We start from the raw sequence: 20,810 nt of genomic DNA on the forward strand, positions 1-20,810 counted from the left end.
ATTTACTCATGGAAAATATACTTTAAGCAAAGCTTATATAGATTTTTATAAGAAATTCCAACTAAAACTAGTAATAAGTGTAAGATGCCATAGAGACCATACAGCAACCCATATCCTAAGAGATAACAAAACAGGAAGAGACTAATAAGATGCAATTTTCTGTTTGAAATATGTATGACCTGGAAGGCTATTTACAGGTTTAGCCTCCTGATTAGATTTGCACGTTTATGACCAGAAAGTATGCCATATCCTACATATTTAGCTATAGTAATACAACTAACAATGGACTTCTGCTGTACTACCTTCATATTTATTACCAAGAAAGCTAAAATGGTTAAAGGTAGTGGAAAAAAAAAGAAAAAGAAAAAAGGAATTAATTGCCTTATGATGCTTAAAATAGAGTTGTCTATTCATGACAACGCGTACATTCCCACATAAGTTATCACTAAATTTCATGTACATTACAAAGCCATTTTAAAGCTTTATCAGTAGTGCATTCTATACATCAGAGTAACAAATTAATTGTAAACTGTTACTTCTTATCATATTTCTTTGCATAAGTCTGTGTTTTCTCCCCATATTGCTATACAACTATAGCCTTTTAAAGCAAGTAAGATGTAAACAGGCAAGATATGGTCTGGCTACATCTGTCTGATAAATACTTTGTTGGGGATTCTGCTGGGGACTCTCAGGGAACAGTTCACATTCTGCTTTTATTAGCACAGTGACAATGTGATTCAACACTTCTAAAATCAATTTGGCTTTCAAAGGTCTAAGAATAAATTCTGGCTTCAAGCTATCATATTTTATTATAATTACTGGTTAAAAAGTGAGTTTTGCCTATATTGGTATATATCCTCTCCTCTGAAACTCATAACCTGAAAATCAACAATACTGTGAGAGTCTAAGGCTGAGTGATATTATAAACAAGCCTACATCTTCACTGGTCAAGGAGAGATAGGAGTTATCATATTTTCCCCTACTCCACCTGCTCCATGCAGGGAATTAGGTAAGGTACCACAAAAACCCTCTGACACCTCCATGTCTGATCTCAAAATTCTCTGAGATTGGCACGTGTTTTTAAAGGAAGGTCCTTTTCTGTGCACTTGCCCTGACAGGGCTAGAATTTAGCAGAAAGTTTCTAGGAAAAATTTGTTAAGCCTTCCATAGAGGTTATGTCTTCACCTCTATTGTCGACTACTAAAAACTCTCTGTTCAGAATAGTTGCAGTCATCCATGATACTGGAAAATTGCATACCTTCTTTGGTGGCTATTTCCTGACTCTGGCTCAATTTTCTGAGTCCTAGCCACAGTACCTCACTGGGCTGCAAATGTGCTCTATATCTTCCAGAAAAACAAAGCTAGAACAAACATTCTGCCATTTGGGTTACTGAATATATTTTGGCTTTCATTTTCAAGAATTTGAATAGCAAAATAACCTGATAAAAATCAATTCTAATTGCAGTTATTCTATACATACACAAAAAATTGCCATGATACCAATACATCATGAATAGTAGCATTTCTAACACTGCCTCTGGTTTCTTTCTGGTATTAAGAAAATTCTCTGAACAACCAAGTGTACCCATGTCATTTCCCTGGCCACTGTGCCACGAAAAGCAGATACAGTTATAGAAAGATCTAACTCTACTGAAGTTTGGCTTTTTACCAAACTTATAAGTGAAGTCAATGGTAAAATGCACAGAGCACCAATAAGCAGTGCTGAGTAGGAGGGACCAGCTCTGCACCTTCTGCCTTAGGGAAAAATCTTATTTTTCAGGCAATGGTTTATAATCACCCTTCCCTGAAATCAGAGTTAAAACTAAGAGTGTAAAAATCTTATTCAACACTTCCCTTTACCATTCCTTCCATCCCATCTTTATTGATTAAAGAAATATTCATTGGTTTTTAAATTGGTTTTTTTAAGTGTTGGCTTCTAGGGCTTTAAGAATCAATGCACTTGCTGCAAGGACTGGATGCAAGGTTACTACTGAATTTATCTATCTGTGAAATGTACCATGATTGTGTTTTGAATTTATGAAAGTTCTTCCTTTCCACTGCATAAATATGTTATCACTTGGCTGCCTCAAGGTGTGCCTGCAAAGTGGAAGAGCATAATCTGGAAGAGAAAATGCTCGAAAAGTTCCTATTAATTTGTGCATTTAATTGCGCAGGGAACAAAACATTTTGTAAGCTTCAGAAAGTTGCAGAGTGCTCTAACTCAGATGGGTGATAACAGGGTTTGATCTGATGGGGCATGATACCTCTTCCTAAGCTCTGTGATGCTGTCTTCTAACCCAGACAACAAGGTAGTGTTTCCAATTATTTTAATTTCCTTATCCTTGCAAATGTGAGCTTGAGCTTAATCATCAGGACAGATGCTGCTTTTTCACTGAGAAGGAGACTAATTCAGAGTCCCCAGACCAAAGCCTGCAAAAGTGACTAGTGATTTTGAGTATCCTAGCTAAAGGGCACGCACATGTGCGCAGGGGGAACTGGGGTTCTCTTTAAGACATTGCAAACTAAGTTCCAGCAAAGGAAGCACCCAGAATTCAGAGCGATTGGAAGCTCCTGGTTTCTTTCATGGTATCGCTAACAACGCTGTATACTGTGGTATCCAGATATGACACAACAATCTTGCATTAATACATTTAGATAAAGATCAGCCCTAATTTATGTTACTTACCTATTATTTTATAGCAATTGTAACACAAGTCCTTAAAAAGACATGAATACATAATGAGTATTTCTTTCATATTCTGTTCATGTTTTATATGAACATGGATCTTTCAGCTGTCTCTGTAACCACAAGAAAAGAGCTGTTTTGTGGATGATAGAAGTGAGGAACTGAGTTGATGAATTGTCAATGCTCAACATAATGCCGGATAGAGTTGAATGAACCATGAAAAACAGCTCCGTCGAGGAGCTGACAATCTAAAGTCAGCAAAGGTAATGGTGAAGGAAAGTTGGACCCACTCCAGTGCTACTTTACTTTTCAAAACAATTGAAATCTGAGGAAAAGAGAACTAAGAGAAGAAACCTCAGAAATCCATTTATATGGAAAGTACTCCTTTCCTTCAACCCACTCAATTTGCAGATACATCTGTCTCAGCAGTTCAGTCATGAGATCAAGACATCTCTAAAACTAGACATCTTTAAGGAAATGCAATCTGCCTTTTTCTGAAGGTTAGCTCCACAGCTTTCATGTGCCTACAAAGTATTGTGGATATGAGGATATAAGGACAGATTTTTTTTTTTTAAAGAAGATCTGTATTGTAATCCAGAGTTTCTTTCTGTAGTGCTAGCATGAGGCAAAACCCACGGACTGATGTAATCTTTTGTGAGAAAGAAACTACAGGGACAAACCAGCTAAGATCCTGATCAGAGGTACTTGTTCTTTGGCACCATTACAGGTGCCAGCCACTCCCAGTGGTGGCACTAGGAGAGTCAAAGTGATGAAACCTCGTTTTTTCATGCCAGTAACCTCTGTGGCAGCCAGAATGAACAGTGTGTACACTGCAGCCGCTACACACTGAGAAGCTCTGTGACAGGCTGAGTCATATTAAATACCCTGTGAAGCACCTGGCAGAACTGCTACGCTGCACCACACCCAGATGCAGCGCTGTGTCTTCAAAGAGCAATCAAGCTCTTCATTTGCAGAAATGCCACCCATACACAGGAACAAAATTTGACCAAAGGTGTGATCTGAAAGCTTGGCATGCTCTGACAAATCATCTCAAAAATCTCTTGCTACTCTGGGGTGTATAAGACAACACACTGCCCATATACTCGTTCTTACATGGCTCTTTTATAAATTAGAAATAGATTCTAGTAAGTTAATAATGGTAAGATAACAAAAATATGCTCCAGAACCTGATCTTTCAGGATCTTTGCTTCCATCATTCCCACAAAACATAAAAAAGACAGGTATGCAAACATGTGAAACTGTTAATAGCTCAGATATAACCAGGGACATGGGTATTCTTAGGAAATCTTATCCAGAGGGAACTAACAGCCGATAGTGAGTTTTATACAATTAAGTAGCCATTTTTACTAATGCTGAGGTGAGAGTATACAGTCTTTTCTCCAGTAAAGCTCTAGGTGAGGTTTTTTTCTTTGGAAATAGAGATTGCAAAGCTGGTGCAGCATGTGTTTACCCTGACAGGCAAGGGCTTGATAAACTTGAAAAACTATTTCACCCACATGTTCAATGTTTTCACAGATAGTGCACTTGATTGCAAATACCTCCCAAGCTTTTGGAGGAACTGTAACTGCTGATATAGGTTCTGTCCCCTGATATCTGCTATTACATCATAGGCAAGACTATCTAACATCAAGAAAGCCTTCCAACAAACAATCAGCTTCCAGAGTAAGAGGTGGGGATGGAACATAAGGCCTCACAACGGGAGGTTATTCAAAGTCTGGGGAATTGACTTCAAAGTTTCATGCTATCTATTTCAGAAAGACGGGCTACAGGTGAGGTTGCACCTATTTACATGGTGTCATAATCTGGAACCATATTTCAGTCCTCCTTATCTCCCATTAGTCACTTCATATCTGTACAGTAGTTTGAAGATATGAAGCGCTATGTAAGTGCTTAAGTATTTGACTGATCACCTGTTAACAGAAACCGACTGAATCTGCTCTAGAGAATGAACGAAGCACTCTTTTCATTATTCTAGGAAATAGAAAACCTTCTCAGCCAAGAAGACTGGGCTGGCACTTTCAAATGAAGGTCATCACAAGAGCTGCAACTATACCTTCACTGGGTACAGAACTGAAAGTGTGGTCAGTGACCCAAAGCTTGACAGCATGCTGAGCAAATTCCAGTGCTGAATTAATTGGCACATGGTCCTTCTTTTCATTGTTATTTTCCCACTTGGTTAATATTCCCTTACCTGAAAGTCAGAAGCCCAAGTGCTTCCAGAGGGTTAGAAAATCTCCATCTCTCCAACACCGCATACATTTCTGATACAGTCGTTCGATCCCAACTGGGTGCGCTGCCCAGTACCAGAGGAAGGGAGCAATTTTGATTATTGCAGTAGTAACGATAAAACCATAAGATTCTTCTCTGTTGCTCTGAGAGTCTGGAAGAGAAGATTAGAAATTCAGTTTGAAATTAAAACCACCTGGAGCTTTGTGTAGCAACAAACTTTATTGTACAGAGGGGCCAAGTCATACAGTACACTGCTTTTCGACTAAGTATGTGTTTTCCTTAGGGTAGGATATCATTTTCTGCAGACCAGCTTTTATAAGAAAAGTGATACTTATTCTCTGGATCTGTCAGCCTTGGGTCACATAAAAATGAAGTGTCAAAAGACACACGTATATGGTTATTTCACTTCCCAAGCACTCCTATTTTTCTTCTCCGCTGTCTTTGTTGGTAGTGGTGGTTGTTTTTACTGGGGTTTTCTGACAGAGACAAAGAAGGTGCAGTTATCACCAGATAAGTTATTGTTACAGCCATCTGCTACACATCATCTCTAACTAACTACTGTAACAACTAGACACACAACACTGCTAGTCACAGCTTTCATTCCTGCCCTCCCTTTGACTGCTTAATGCAGGTGTGTCTATCTTTAGTGTATTTGCATTTAAAATAGGGCTTATCAAGTTTGCTGATGACAGCAAGCTGTGTGGTGAGGTCAGTGTGCCAGAGGGAAGGGATGCCACGCAGGGGGATCTTGACAGGCTGGAGAAATGGGCCCATGTGAAGTGCATGAAGTTCAACAAGACCAAGTGCAAGGACCTGCATGTGGGTCAGTGCAATCCCAAGCACAACTTCAAGCTGGGCAGAGAATGGATTGAGAGTAGCCCTGAGAAGGAATTGGTGATGTTGGTGGACAAGAAACTCAACATGACCCAGCAATGTGGACTTGCAGCCCAGAAAGCCAACTGTATCCTGGGCTGAATCAAAAACAGTGTGAGCAGCAGCTCAAGGGAGGTGATTCCGCCCCTCGGCTCTCTTGAGACTGCACCCAGAGTTCTGGGGGCCCCAATACAGAAAAGACATAGAGCTCTTGGAGCAAGTCCAGCAGAGGGCCACAAAGTTGATCAGGGGGCTGGACCTCTGAAGACAGGCTGAGAGAGTTGGCCTTGTTCAGCCTGGAGAAGAGAAGGCTCTGGGAAGACCTAATTGTGGCCTACCAGTACCTGAAGGGGACTACAGAAAAGCGTTAAGAGGGCCTGTTCACCAGGGAGTGTAGTGATGGGACAAGAGGCAATGGCTTCAAGATGAAAGAGGGTAGGATTAGATTAGATGTTTATTGTGAGAGTGGTGAGGCACTGGAACAGGTTTTTCAGGAAGGTTGTGGAAGCGCCATCCCTAGAAGTGTTCACTGTAGTTCACAAAAATCGTTACTGACCAGATTGGTGATCTACTTAATGACATAAACGTGTCTTTAAACAGACCTAGGTATTTCAGAGAAAGGTGTGAGAAACCTCGTAGAAGGTAATACGTAAAAAGCTTGTTTCCAGTCAAGTGTTTCACAATCCAGATGTGTAAGCAGGGCTCAACATCCAAGAATGAGATGAACCTGTGATACAAATTCTGCCATGACTTTTAGCAGTCATTTCAAAAGAAGTATGATTTTGGTAACCATTCCAAGAAACAGCTTCAGAATTCATGGCATGTCTATTGTGACAAGAGATAGGTGCCTTTGTATGAAGAAGTCACACACAGAAAAAGAATAAAAGCAGCCCTAAGACTTTATTGCCCATTTGATTTTTCTGCATTTGGATGGTATTCTGCAGGACAGTTCAGCTGAAGGACCCTTTTTATATGTTGACTTTAAATAGAGATTTAAGCTTTCAAACAGCATCCCTCCAAACTAGACAATCTGTTGTTCAGATTAAAGGAGCTGAAGCCCCTATTGAGCTTACAAAGGGAGATAAGAAATCAATCCTTGTATCAGGTTTTCTAAATAATAGATTTCTCTCTCTGACTTTACTCCAGAGGCAATGACATTTTCTCTTTCCATGTTTTAAAGATCAGAGATAAAATTAAAGGTTGGGTGCGGGTGGGTTGGTTTTTTTAGGTTTTGACTTTAAATTTCTTAGTTGTAACAAAAATTTACATATACATGTAACAGGATATTTAAAATAGATGGCAAAAGTATTTTGCATACAGATAGCATCTGAAGATTGTTATGCTAATAAGGACATTTCTTTGGCTCAATTGGGATACCATGCTAATAAACCCTCTTTATTGATAAAAATGCAGTTTATGTTTTTTTAGGTAGAGATATATCTAAACTTCCCTACACACAACAGATATATTCAAATACATAGGCTTCTACTCAACACAAATAAAGTATCTTCAAACCTAAATAATTCAGTAGTTTTCAGTTTAAAATTTTTCATTAATCCCTTTAGCTAAATAAAGGAACAGCTTCTGTGAAGGCTTTGCTAGCTGGTCTTAATAATTATTTTTCGGGGGAGAAAATGGCAAAAATGAATTTAAATGCTTCTGAGCTGTTCTTGTTGCTTATGTTCAGTACTAAAGCAGAACAAGACAAAAGGCAAAAAGAGGAAAGAAAAACAAAGTAGAAAATGCAAATTTTTGCCCCCCTGGCACAAATTCTCACTTGCAAGTTTCTCTTCTGTGGAGAGGCTAGCACAGCTTGCAGCAGCACTGCACTTTTTTAGACCTGTTCCACTATTCACCAGACTGGAAGTAACCTTTCCAATCACAATTCACTGCAACAACACTCTAGTGATGACTAGTAGGCAAATTAGATTCTGAACCAGCTAAGTGGTGAAAAGCAAAAGAAAAAGAGAAGCTGAGAGAGAAAAAAAAAGTAATATAGAAGGAAAATGATGAATGAAGGAAAAAAAAACCCAACATGGCAGAAAGTGGCTTCAAACTACTCTCTGATCCTTACACTGGGAGCCACTGTGCACAAGCAGGCTGAATCATGTTCGAAGAGCAGCTATTATCTCAGATGGCTAGTTTTCTGGGGTTTGTATTTCAAACAAAGTAATCCTAAAAGGAATCAAAGGCTCACATCTGAAAGGTTTTTAAGTCAGCCAAAGTGGTTGGCAGCAACCAGTGAATTCTCTTGGTTTCCCCTCTTTTGCTTGGCTTGTTGAGGATGCCAAAGATCATGCAGCAGCACACAGCAGTCTGTGAAGAGCACAAGAGCCATATGGTGAAGTTAATTTCCTCCAGTCCCATTGATCCCCTCACTAATCAACATCCAAGAGATGCTGGCCATCAAGACCAGTGACCTGATTTAGCTACCTGATAGACAGGGGTCTAAGATTCAACTACTGGGAAGACCATATGTCTGGACCAGCTACTGTGGAAACCCACTTCTGTCTATCAAGAAGTCCAAGCACCAGCAACCACAGTGTGGGTGTGAAAATTGTAGCACACACATGAACATGTCTGGGTGCCAGCAGCTGGGGAGAGCAGAGAGACCTAGGTCCAGCTACAGGATTGATTATTCTGAGCCCAACTACTGAAGCAATTAATATTGTGATACTCTCTACATATGTACATATGTGTATGTATTCCACCAGTGGAGTTTAACCCTGCTCAAGTTGAGAGGAGGAACAGAATCAGACTGTCCTTTCGTGGCAGTGCTACATGTTTGTGTGTGCTGGTAGTTATGCTTTCTCTGCCTGCATGCATTTATTGATACTCCTATTTGGAATACAGAAGCCCAACTCTCTAATGGCTGAACCTAGGGACACAGCGCCACAGCAGTCTTGCATTCACAACACTGTTGGATTCAAGACCTTATAACAAGGATAACCATACAGATGTCTGTTTTTAACTACTCTGTCTTCTTTTTCTACTGTAGGGTTAACAACATTCTCTGTCCATTCACATATTCCCTCTGCTTTTAGTAGAATGATCAGAAGGATCCTGACAGCCTGAGAAAGGTTTCCTGTGTCTTCTGACCACAGGCACCCATTTATTTCAAAATCATATTTGAGGCTTGTAAGCCTGAAGCATCATCATAGAGACATAGTATCACTGAAAAGCTACCTAGATTCCTCTCTTTTTCTTGATGTACAAAAAAAAGAAAGAAAGAAAGAAAAGGCCTTCAGATATCATGGTAATAATGTGTTTGGATACCAATATATTGTTACAAGTTTTTTAAATAAAACTCTAGCGTACTGAGGAAGATAAAAAGAATTCCTCTGATATAGATACAACAAAAATTACAGGCTGTCAGACTCTTCTTAACCAGAAAGTACTTAAAAAAGGAATTCCTTCATTCAAAACCCAAACATGCTACCCTTCACCTGAATGATTCATTTGGTAGACCAGCTTTGCCAGTACAATAGGATAACTGAAAAGCACTGAAAAAAACAGGAATGCCATTCTCTTTCATCCAAGAACCTGTTATGGAATTTATGAAACCTTTAACTCCAGCCTGGTGACTTTCATTGTTCTCTTCCTTTCGTATTCCCATAGAACTCAAAATTGTTTTACTAGGGCTGTTATAGGGTCTACCTACTGGTCTTTGTAATACTTATTCATGAATTTTCTACCCATGAATTTTTGTACAGCCTTCAGGAATCTGATGTTGTCTACCTCTGCAACCTTGTGACAGCAGATTTTAAAAGATCAACACGGACTGTCTTCCAATGTACTTTCTTCCATTTGTTGACAGTTGATCACCTACTTGTTTCATTACATGTCCCTAGTTAGAATATTGTGGCATTTAATGATTTATTCACCTTGTCCAAAACCATAATGATTTTATAAAGAATTAATCATATATACATACATGCACACATTTAATCTAGTGTTCTCCTCTCCAAAGCAAGAATCCCAGTCTTTCTAACTTCTCTTACTCAAACATGGACATCACCTCCACGTAAGAGTGTTTAATAATCTGGCAGATTTTAGTACCAGCTGTAAAACCTGGAGATTTCCCCAACTGCTTCCTTCTCCACATCATCAGTGAAGATACTGAATAAAACTGGTCCCAGCCTTCAGCACCGAAAGACTCTACTGCTGATTCCTCCATTCTGAAAAGCCACCCATTAAACACCCAAGTCTTTGTTTTTAACCAGTTTTCCTCTAAACCCATGGCAACTTCATTTCTTTTACAGTCTGATGCAGAGCCTCAGAAAAGTTTTTTGAGCATCAATATGTTCAATATCCACGCACCCACTGACAACCTTCTACAGCAACAGGTTGATCAGGCAAGATTTCTAGTCACGGAAGCCACAGTGGCTCCTTCCTGACAAGTTACTCTGTACTTAGCTAAATGCTTAATGATCTTATTCCTTCCTACAGAACCCACTATTTTATCGTTAATAGAGTCAGATAGCTTGAACTTCCCCCAAACGATTTTGCTGACACCCTGGCTATTCACAAACGAAATACTGACCTCCCACTCACATGTAAAAATAAAATTAAAAAAATCACAGATTACATTTTATGCTGTCTATTCCAAAGTCTAAGTAAACATCAAATACACCAGAAAGTCAGTCTCTTTAAAATTAAAAAAAAAAAAGAAAAAAAATATTTACACTCCCCCCCTCCAAACAACCAATATAGAAATCAGCACAGAACAGTTTTAACAGGTATGTCTTATCACACTGAGAGGGCTGAACAAGCTTGAATTTTTTTAGTTATTGCACAACTAATGGCACCTTTTGGTCTCTAATGGAGGAGATCATTCACAATTGGCTGTGATTGGTATAATGGCTCTCTGTAAGCACTGGTGCTCCCAATTCTGCTCTGATTGTACTTAAAATTATTTTATACAGTACATAATCCTAATTGATAGTGTAACATACACATAGCTGAACATACTAATCCACCCCAGTATATAGTGTCTTTTCTTTCACTTTGTCTTCATCCACTTTCTGTGAAACATAAACTTTCTGTACTACTTTCTTTACTTGTAACTTGACACGGTTTTAATGATTATAAGTCATTTAACTACCGTAGCGGAAGCCTGAGTGTATAATTATTAAAGAAGGTTGCTTTTCATAGAACCCAAAGGTTTTCTTGATAATACTGATGGAGACTTAATGCATCATCTGGAAATCTTATGTTCTGAATCAAAAATTAGTTTCTCGCTTCAAAGACAGAAAAAGATATAGTAATAAAAAGGGAAAAACAATCCTTTTCTAAAGTAGTAAAATACACTGCCACCTCCAGGGGCTTATTTAGGCTTTGCTGTAATCTATTCTCTCACTTAGAGGTGTTACTTCTCAAATCAATCAAGCTAGGCTCCTTCAAAGGAAAATTTTGGTTTTGAAGAATTGGATACATTTAATTGTGATCGATAGGATAAGTACAGCAAGCCAAGAATCCGCAGAGCCAGCTGGGGACAACTTACAGCAAGAGAGAACGCGTCTGCGAAAGTCGTGTAATATGCTTCAAGCAGTCTTCAGTTGGCTTTTCAAGATCATCCCTTCTTTCTTCAGGTTCAGGTTTAATGAACTTCAAATGAGTTTCTGGCAAGTCAATCTTTATTAAAAAAAAAAAAAAAGAAAAAGGTGTAAGTCCTTTCAGCAACATGTATTCTCAGATATAACTGCCAATACACGTTATCCTGGATTTGTATAGGAAGCACACAAAATATGACAGAAAGAAGAGGGAATCATTCTTGGATGATCTTCACTGTATGTAATATATTACTTAGATACTTTGGTGATAAACTCAGCCAACAAAAATCAGTGGGAACATCATCACAGACTTTCCTGGGAGATGAAATTTCATTAACTATTTCAATTTTATTACAACTTCTTGAACAAAAACTGAAGTAATTTTTTTTCCTGTATCACTTCTATCCTGTTTTTTAATGAGAAGGTTCTTAAATAGAAAGCTTCCATTAGTATAGGGTTGGGTTTTGGTTTGGGTTTTTTTTCCAGAAAAAGTAGGGATAATTGCAATCTGTAGTTTGCCATTGTAAATGATAGAAATCAGACTCCTGATTTCAGTTCCAGATATTCAGTTTCATATATATATATATATTATACAACTTCAACCAACTTTAAATTCTTTACACTTATACATGGGTGTCAGAAATTCAGGAAAATGTTTTTAAAATACAGAGAAAGTTCATGTTCAGCCATAATTATGAAGCTTGAGGGCCTTGGTAATTTAAGTACAGACTTAGCTGAAAATTGAGATTCTTCAAAATTCAGCTCAATTTGCAGATAGCATTTTGGTTTATTAACTCACACCATGATCAATCATCTATATTAACTTTTAGTACCTGTATTTGATACACATCACTTCTAAAGGTTAACAAAGTTATTCCTTACAAAACGTGTCCTGTCAGTCACATCAGAAAAGCTGTCTTTATGGTGTTTCCAGCACGTTCACAAATTGTGATACTGTCACATGTGTGGGAATAACTGAAAGCGGGAGGAGGGGAGGGAGAATGAGAGATCATCCTATTCCATCTCTTTCATCAGAGAGATTATAAATTAATAGCCATTTACGGTCTCATCTCTCCCTTTATTATTAATAGGGGGAGCTATTTTAAGGCAGACTATTTGAGTAAACGCCTCAGACTAGAAAACCCACATCTGGTTGACTATTAACACCAGGGCATTTTAGGCCAGCCACAGTTATCTGTATTATCTCCTTTTACATGTCATCTGCTAACAGCCATTCTGCTTTCTAATACAGAAAACAACTGCCTTTGCTCTTGAAGCATCCAGTTGCTAATTTAACCTGGAAAGAAGACAAAACTACCATGCAGACCTAACACATTTTCAATTCTGTGAGCACCGTTCTGCCCAGAAGGAGCAAGTGCTCAGCATGTGCTCATGGAGGGAGAGCCATGCTGATGCCTATTGACAGCTTGCTTGCAGTCACCTCCTTTACAAATCCTTTATGCAACTCAGTCTAATTGCAAGCTGTATGTTATATTTATAATGGCATGCAATTCAATACAACTCAGAACAAAAGTTCAGCTTTGAAAAGGCAGCCCTAAATCAGGTACCAAATCATTAATTTGTGTCAAAAGTATTTTTGGAACCAAAACTATAACAATGAAAATTACTCTACAAAACCCTTCTCCAGCTCTCCGAGGTGGTATTTGATATGAAAGTATCATACATATTTGCCACTGTGCAGAATTATACACTCCCATCCATTAAGAGCAATGTGCTCTTTTTGAGCAGCTATAACAGAAATAGGATTTTTAATTTATGTGGTCTTGATGAGCTGTGGGAACAACCCTTTTTCTTTCACTTTGTTAGAAAACAACTCTTTCCTTTGCTTTCTTGGTTTCATACCTGCAATATTACTGAGGTTGGTGTATCAGTACTGCAGATGCCTGGGGTAACCATTGTTGTTGGAAGCGCGCTGTACAGTGTCATGCTAAGCAGCACAGTTCCATGAATGAGCTGCCTGCAAGACACACGGACAGAAATACTGCATCAGCATGGGAGGCAAATGTGAACAGGGGTTACTAAAATTACATCAAAAGGACACGGAACAGGGTAGTTTAAAAAGACAAGCAGAAGGAGAACAAACTTTGACTTTCCGTGCCTAGGTCAAACCTGACTGAGACCAGCAGAGTTCGCATACTGATGGCCTCACTGACCGCTGTAGACATATCTATATTGTTGCAGAGATCATGACATAAATCACACTGCCAAGACAGGTTTTGTGCGACAGGGGCTGCCATTTAAGCTAGGTATAAAGTAAAGATAATACTGTATGACTATCTCAAGATTTAATGTTGAGGAAAAATATGTTAGAGATTAGAAAATAACAACATACTACGTAAGGTGAAGGACAGCATACATTTATTCCACAAAAAGAACCACCGCAGGGCAACCTACTGAAAACATGAGGAAGCCTTACAGAGTTGCATGCTGATGGCAGGGAGGAGGGAGTATGGTATCAGTGTCAGAGGAGGGAGTATGATATCAGAAGCTGAAAAGATTTTGAGTGGGATAGTTTATACCACATTTTACATATGGTTTTTGGAAATATGAAAGATTGTTGTCTGAGGTACCAGTCTGAGCACTACATGTACGAGGAAGTCTTATCAGAAACAGGCATGCATGTGGTCTGCAGATAAGAACACCGCCATTATTTGGCAGGTCAACACAATTCAATCTAGAGAACTCTAATAAAATCAGAAAGTTCAGGTGTAAATTCCAATCATAACCAATACACTCAAATTAAGAAAGTTGTACCTTACCAAAGGAAGATATGGTACATTGGACTTATTCTATGTCCTCTTTTACTGACAAATCAGTTTTATTGTAGTCATTCCAAGCACTGCTCAGCAAAAATAACTGAGTGAACAAGATAGATTCTCTTATTCCATCAGAAACAGGCAGCCAGGTAGATAAGCTCTGAGTGCACAACTTTTATCTGAAATTAGTATATCAGTGGTACAAGAGAACCCAGATGGACTTTTTGATCCCAACATGAGTCTACAACAATGCTGTAAGAAAGTAGTTTTTGAATTGCAAAGGGAAATCAATTGTCTCTACATCTTCTGCAGAAGAATAGGAAACTCCTCCAAAATCATTTTTAGAGTCAACAGTATGTAAACCTAATTTAGAACTAATTTTTCTTTTTTACTTCTCAAGCTTTTAATATTATTGGCATAAACATTTTATTTTATTACAAGAGCACAACTCACAAGGAATAAAGACAAAGCCATTTTCAGAAGTTTCTTTTGCAGCTGTAAGTGCATTTGAGGGGAATCAAGGCAGGAAAAAAGCTGTCACATGAGGAAGAGAGCACTTAGGGAAAGCAGTCTGTGACATTAAATCTTTCACATTTAGGTCACTGGTGTGAACATGGAAGTGAACAAGGATAGTTCAAAGTTGTTTTTCTGTGATGTGTACTGGGATGAGCTTCAATAAATGAGTCACATCTCTTGCCTTCAACTGCTCCTTTGTTGACAAGAGTTTACATCATAATTGGAACTAATTGGCATTTCTGTTGGAAGGGAGTTGGAAGTAGCTGAGAACTCTGAACATGAAGACTCAGTTATCCTTTTGAGCACCCACTGCTGCAAACCACTTTCATATTGTGCTCTAAAACTGTAGGGGGCTTTAAAAAAGGATCTATACGGTGGATTTTTTTTCCTGGGAAACCTGTATAGACAAATACAAGTAGTAGCACAGACCTCAGAGATGCTGTAGATATGTTTAATTGAGACATTTCCTGACCTCATTTCAACTCATTTTTAGCCAGTACAGATGTGGCTAAAGACTGTCCAGGAAGATAAGGAAGCATCAGTAGGTGGTCTTCTCAGAGTCCTCAGCTGGAGAAACAGCAAGTAAAGCAATATATCTTTGATAGACTGAGAGGACCTCACGTGTTATAGCAGATGAAAGGACTGTGAGTAAAACCAAAGACATAAACCACATTGATAATACAGAGACATCTGTCTCCGAAGTAAAAATTAATTCATTTAAAAAACTAGACACATATTTATGCCTTGTATATTGAATAGCCTAATATCTACATGTACAAATCAGCATCTTCCATCAGTAAGTCACTCTTAGGACTAAGGCTAATCTAAACACAGGGGACATTTCCAAAAAGATGTGGAGAGACATCAACAACTGTGAGATACAGTGTATGTTCTCAAGGCACATCTTTCCCTAGCAATCTTTGTAGGACTGTATGCACTGCACAGCTAACACTCTTGAGGATCCAGTCTAGTTTTGGACACAGAAATGGAACAATAACACAGGCCATGCAGGTGAATGAAACAGTAAAGAGATGCATCATTATTTTTAGAATAAGGAAAAACAGCAGAAGAATGTGTAGAATCTGTTCATGACAACCTTAGCCTTTAGTGAATGGGCAGATTCCTCTCCTTGCTGAGTGGCTCTGTTGATGACCTCAGGCAGATCACTCTCTGTTCTGCCTGCCAGTTTTCCCATCTGTAAGTTAAGGGAAGGGACACTGACCTTTATAAAGACTGTAGAATGATCACAGCCATAGACAATGGCTTCCATGTAGCAAGTTCAGCATCAAGCACATCACAAGGTGAATAAACAAGTGATGCTCTGTGCTTGATGCCACGTATCTATTTATATGTTCACATAAAGACAGGGTAGATGGAAACCCCTGGAATTACACAAACTCACAGCTCTTGTTTAATTACTGGAACAAAAATAAAATACATGTCTATTTAATGCAGGAGAGAGAACACAGCTATTTAGGGACTGCTCAAGTTATCTTAACTTGACAAAGCCAACCTCGTGTCTTGAAGTCACACAGGATACTTCCCCCAACACACCCAGCAAGAGAAATTTGTTGTTAGTTGCTCTGTCTGATAAGGAAATACTAGTGTGGAATAAATGTGGTGTTAGAATCAATGAATTTAGAGCAATGGATACTGTGGGGAACATTACAACTCCCAGACTGCCCCAAATGATGGATTTCTGATTTATTAATTAGTTCTGTATCACTAAACTTTTCAGTCCAAGAGACAAACACATTTTTCTGATGTGAAGGAATGGAAAGTTGGCACAGGCTTGGAAGCACCTTTTGAACTGCCTCTTACGTCTAATAAGACTTCTTAGTACAGATGCACACCATAGAGGGCTTTATTGGCGTTGATTCAGTGCCACTATCCAGAGTCAACTACCTGATAAGGATGAGAAATGTGGGTGTGGAGGCTCACCTACTGGACAAGTTGGCAGCTACAATTATTATTACTGTATTAATTCCCAAATGCATATAATAGCAGTGATACTATTTAGACTGGATATAACAGGCAAATTAGGACAAAATATGGTGCAAAATAATGTAATTACCCCCAAACCTGACATTATAAGTCTCAGCAATTCAGAGTTGATGTTAAATTTAAAGGAAATCCAAAGCTGTTAAGCTATAAAAAACACCCTATCATAAGGCCCAAGCAGTAAATTCTGCACTGGAATGATACTGTGAAATAACAACAGTATTATAATTACAAATAATTCAGAAGTCTAGACAATTCAAATTAGAGAGATAATTTTCAACTGCAAAGCAATGCTAAGTGCCCTAGAGACATTTATAAGGACCAGAGTTTCTAGCTTAAATAGCTTCCATACATATGAAGGTGCCAAATACAGGAAATACAAAATTATCAGATGATTCGAGTTTTAAAACAAATTTTTAGTTATTTTCCCTAAGTCTTTCCTATTTTTTCCCTAAAATATAAAATTTAAACAAAAGTTACATGCAATAACTTTAAACCACTATATTTACGTAAAGATTGGAGAACATATGCAGGGAGTCAATTCTGTGAATAGTGAGGCTATTTGTACAGAAATACTTGAAGTTGATAAGCAGGAATCCCAATGCACATTCAGTAAAGAGTACAGTGGCTGCCCTGTACATCCATTAGCTAGTTGTGTTTAGCTAGTCATGTTTATAGATCAGCAAGCTTCAAGACAACTGTCAGAACAGTGAGAGGTATTACTAGAATTCAGGAAATAATGCAAATTAAGCAACTTTCAAATTTGCTTAAAAATCTGTTCACTGATGAGACATCAACACTACCATCACAAAAATCCCTCAAAATTAAACAGGCCCAACTCTTGAGAATGTTTTAGGCATTGTGTGGTTTTAACATGGACAAGTATAGAGAAGATAATGCAATAAGAAATGCTAAATAATAAGTGATGTGCTTTAATAGTTGGCTTTGCTTTTACTCTTCAGTAGATTTTTTCACATGCATCTGCTCAGAGAGGAACTGGAGTGTTAAAATCTCAGAGAATAGCTACAGACCTTTGATCAGGCAAGAGACTTTGACATGGTCTTGCCCAAAAGCATGACAAATTCTTCACACTTCTAGAAACAGATGAGAGGAATCTGTATATTATATTTTAAAAGTAGTTCATTTTTTCCTTAATCTTCCATTCATACTAAAAAAAGAATTAAATGATGAAGAAAGAAGTGACCATACAATGATAACAACCATTTCGGAAGAGAAAATAGGTATCAAAATTTACAGAGAGGAGTAAATTCAGAGTCTTTTAAAACAAAGCATCCTTTTGCCCTAAAGAATGTTGATCTTTGAGTGACCAAGTAATATCTGGGAATAACACAAAACTGATAATTTTTTTCTTTCCCTTTTTGACCTATGCCACAACTAGTTCAAACAGAATTCCTACTTTTTAAAAATCAGAGTAAGATATAATGGCACAGAACTTATTTTTAAAATTTCTAAAATGTTTGGCATTTATTTTATTTTCCAATGTTTAACTTTATTTTTTTTAACAAACATCTGAATAGGGAGAAAAAGGCCACTCTCTGTCCTCATCTTTGCTGATGCTGAGAAGAATGGCTCAATGACCAACTGGGACAAGGATTAGAACAAGGATGTTTGATGACCCAGGCAAATACCTCAGGGCTACTGGCTTCTTCAAAGAGCTTACTCCTGTCATTTTCTCTACAAATTAAATCCTGGACATGTTAAGACTTCTTTAGAACTCTAATGCACCTCTGAGGAAAGCTTTCTTTTGAGAAAGTGATAACTTCAAAGTTAGAAATGTTTTGTCAAAGACTTTCCTGATCAGATTTCTTTATTCTTTTTATATAAACTTGCAATTTGTTAATTTAGAGACCTTAATACTATAATCTTTGCAACAATACGAGGTAGTCCTTATATATTAGCATGACACCGCAGATCCAAATAATTTCTTGGTACATATTTTCAAGTTCAGAAATAAACTATTGAAGTAATTATTGAAGTGTAGTCACATTCTAGCAGCGGAGTGAATTTTGGTTCATTGTTCAGTTTATTAAATATTTTCCATAAAACTGGGGAGTCAAAAGCAATTAACTTTTTTTTTTTTTTGGAGCAGGAAACAGCTTCTCAAAATCCTACTGTTGCTTCTCAATTTCTTCAACTAACTGATAGCATTATCTATTAAGAATCACCAAATGGTTTTAACCCTTCTAAGTAGGTAACCCTGAGAGCTCATTTAGCAAGAAAAAATAATCCACCATCTTCCAAAGAAAAGGAAAAGCAAGCTGGGTGAATGTTTAGATATTTTCAAGTTTCACATTTTAGAAGGAATTTCAGGGCTATCCTTATTTTTAAACTAGTCTATCAATTGAAATCATGGTGAATGAATAATTCTGTGGATTTGTGGTTGGCTAGAAGAGGAAAAAGCATTTAGGCTTTTTGTGTTAGTAATTACTATAATTGTAAATGACATGGCTATCAGATTAGGGGGTGTTGAACATGCTATTCCTAAATCATTCCTCCTCAACAGCTCAACTTTTATATTTTGCTTTGAAGGGTCATTTCAGCAATGATCTCTACAATTATACAGCAGATGAAAGGAAAGTAGCCCTCTATCCCCTTCATTGCACTGATTGTGTGTACCACAAAAGAATGGAGCCATTTTCCAGTAAAATTTGTGAAACTGTGTGACTTGGAGATCTACCTAAGGAAAATCAACCTGCTTGCTCTGACAGCATACATTAAGAAATATACAACAAAGGGAGACTTGGTTTAGATTTTCAAAAAATTGTCCTTTGAGACTCAAACTCTGTAAAATAAGAAAACCTCTAGTACAACACAGGACCTCAAGAACAGGATTCTCACATATCCCATTTACCTCCAAAGGTGCACAAGTGTTTTCCAATTAAGTTACCATGCCTAATGTTCTGAATGTACTCAGGATGTATTAATTAGCTTGTTGGGGAGGACATCATTTTAGCACTTCATCTCAGTTAGATTCTCAGCCAAGATACTCTTATCTATTTCACCCTAAGCACCAGGATGGCAGAAGAACTCAAAATAAGTACAATGCATGGGTTTGGTTTGTTTTTTTAAAAAGACACACACAATGAAATAGTGAGTGATTTTTTGTTCTTCAGACAAACTATGGAAGTAAATCACAGAATGGTAGGGATTGGAAGGGACCTTGAGAAATCATTGGGTCCAACCCCCCTGCCAAAGCAGCTCCCTAGGACATATCACTCAGATAGGTGTTCAGACAGGTCTTGAATATCTCCAGAGAAAGAAACTCCACAGCCACCCTGGGCAGCCTGTCCCAGGGCTCTGTCACCCTCACTGTGAAAAAGTTCTTCCGCATGTTGGTGCGGAACTTCCTATGCTCCAACTTGCAGCCATTGCCCCTTGTCTTATCCCCACAGACCACTGAAAATAGGGTGGCTATTTCCCCTTGTACAGAATCAAATGTACTTGGATCTATGATTTGATTCATACTTGTTTCTTTCCTTCAAGCTAAGTGCTCTGATCATTGAACCACAGAATCAGGTGGAAAACAGCCCACCTGTGTCAACTGTTCAAGGATGTTGATTCTGGCCTGGCCAGAACCAGGACATTACTAAACCATGTCCTTAAGTACCTCATCCAACCTTTCCTTAAACACCCCAAGGGATGATGACTCTACCACCTCCCTGGGCATCCCATTCCAATGCCCAACCAATCTGAGAAGAAATTTTTTCTAATTTCGAACCTGCATCGCCCCTGGTGCAACTTGCAGCCATTCCCTCTTGTCCTATCATCACAGATATGTGCAGAAGACATGTTCAGTCAATGAAGAATGCTCTCTTCTTCTAAACAGAGTAATACTGCACTTTCTTCTGGAAAGATGGAAAAAGCCTCCAGTCTAATCCAACCTATATTCTAGTCTTTTAAGCCTCTCAGCTCAAAAGTTCAATGGAAACCAAGGTCTTTCAAATATAGTAAATTCATTTGTATCATCAGATTTTTAAGCTTTGTTTTAAATGGTGATTGCCACCACAAGGAGAAGTAGAATAAGAGGTCTCAAGAAACTTGTGGGGCTCTAAACTATCCACCCAGAGGGCATGCAAGGTTATTGTCTCTAATTAAAAATTAAGTATTATTGTAAAAGCTCCATCTAAATCCAGG

General features: G+C 38.1%; 1 protein-coding gene across 1 annotated transcript in view; it reads right to left on the reverse strand.

The window, feature by feature from the left end:
• Positions 1–20,810, reverse strand: part of PIK3C2G (phosphatidylinositol-4-phosphate 3-kinase catalytic subunit type 2 gamma) — a gene marked incomplete at both ends in the record, with an annotated part of 207,905 nt that overhangs the window by 122,247 nt on the left and 64,848 nt on the right. The window contains 3 exons of the mRNA XM_084261632.1: positions 4,899–5,087; positions 11,313–11,443; positions 13,225–13,339. Coding sequence (XP_084117758.1) covers positions 4,899–5,087; positions 11,313–11,443; positions 13,225–13,339 — 435 coding nt within the window. The remainder of the gene's footprint in view (positions 1–4,898; positions 5,088–11,312; positions 11,444–13,224; positions 13,340–20,810) is intronic.

This window comes from Gallinula chloropus (genome assembly GCF_964237585.1).
Source record: "Gallinula chloropus genome assembly, chromosome: 1".
NCBI lineage: Eukaryota > Metazoa > Chordata > Aves > Gruiformes > Rallidae > Gallinula > Gallinula chloropus.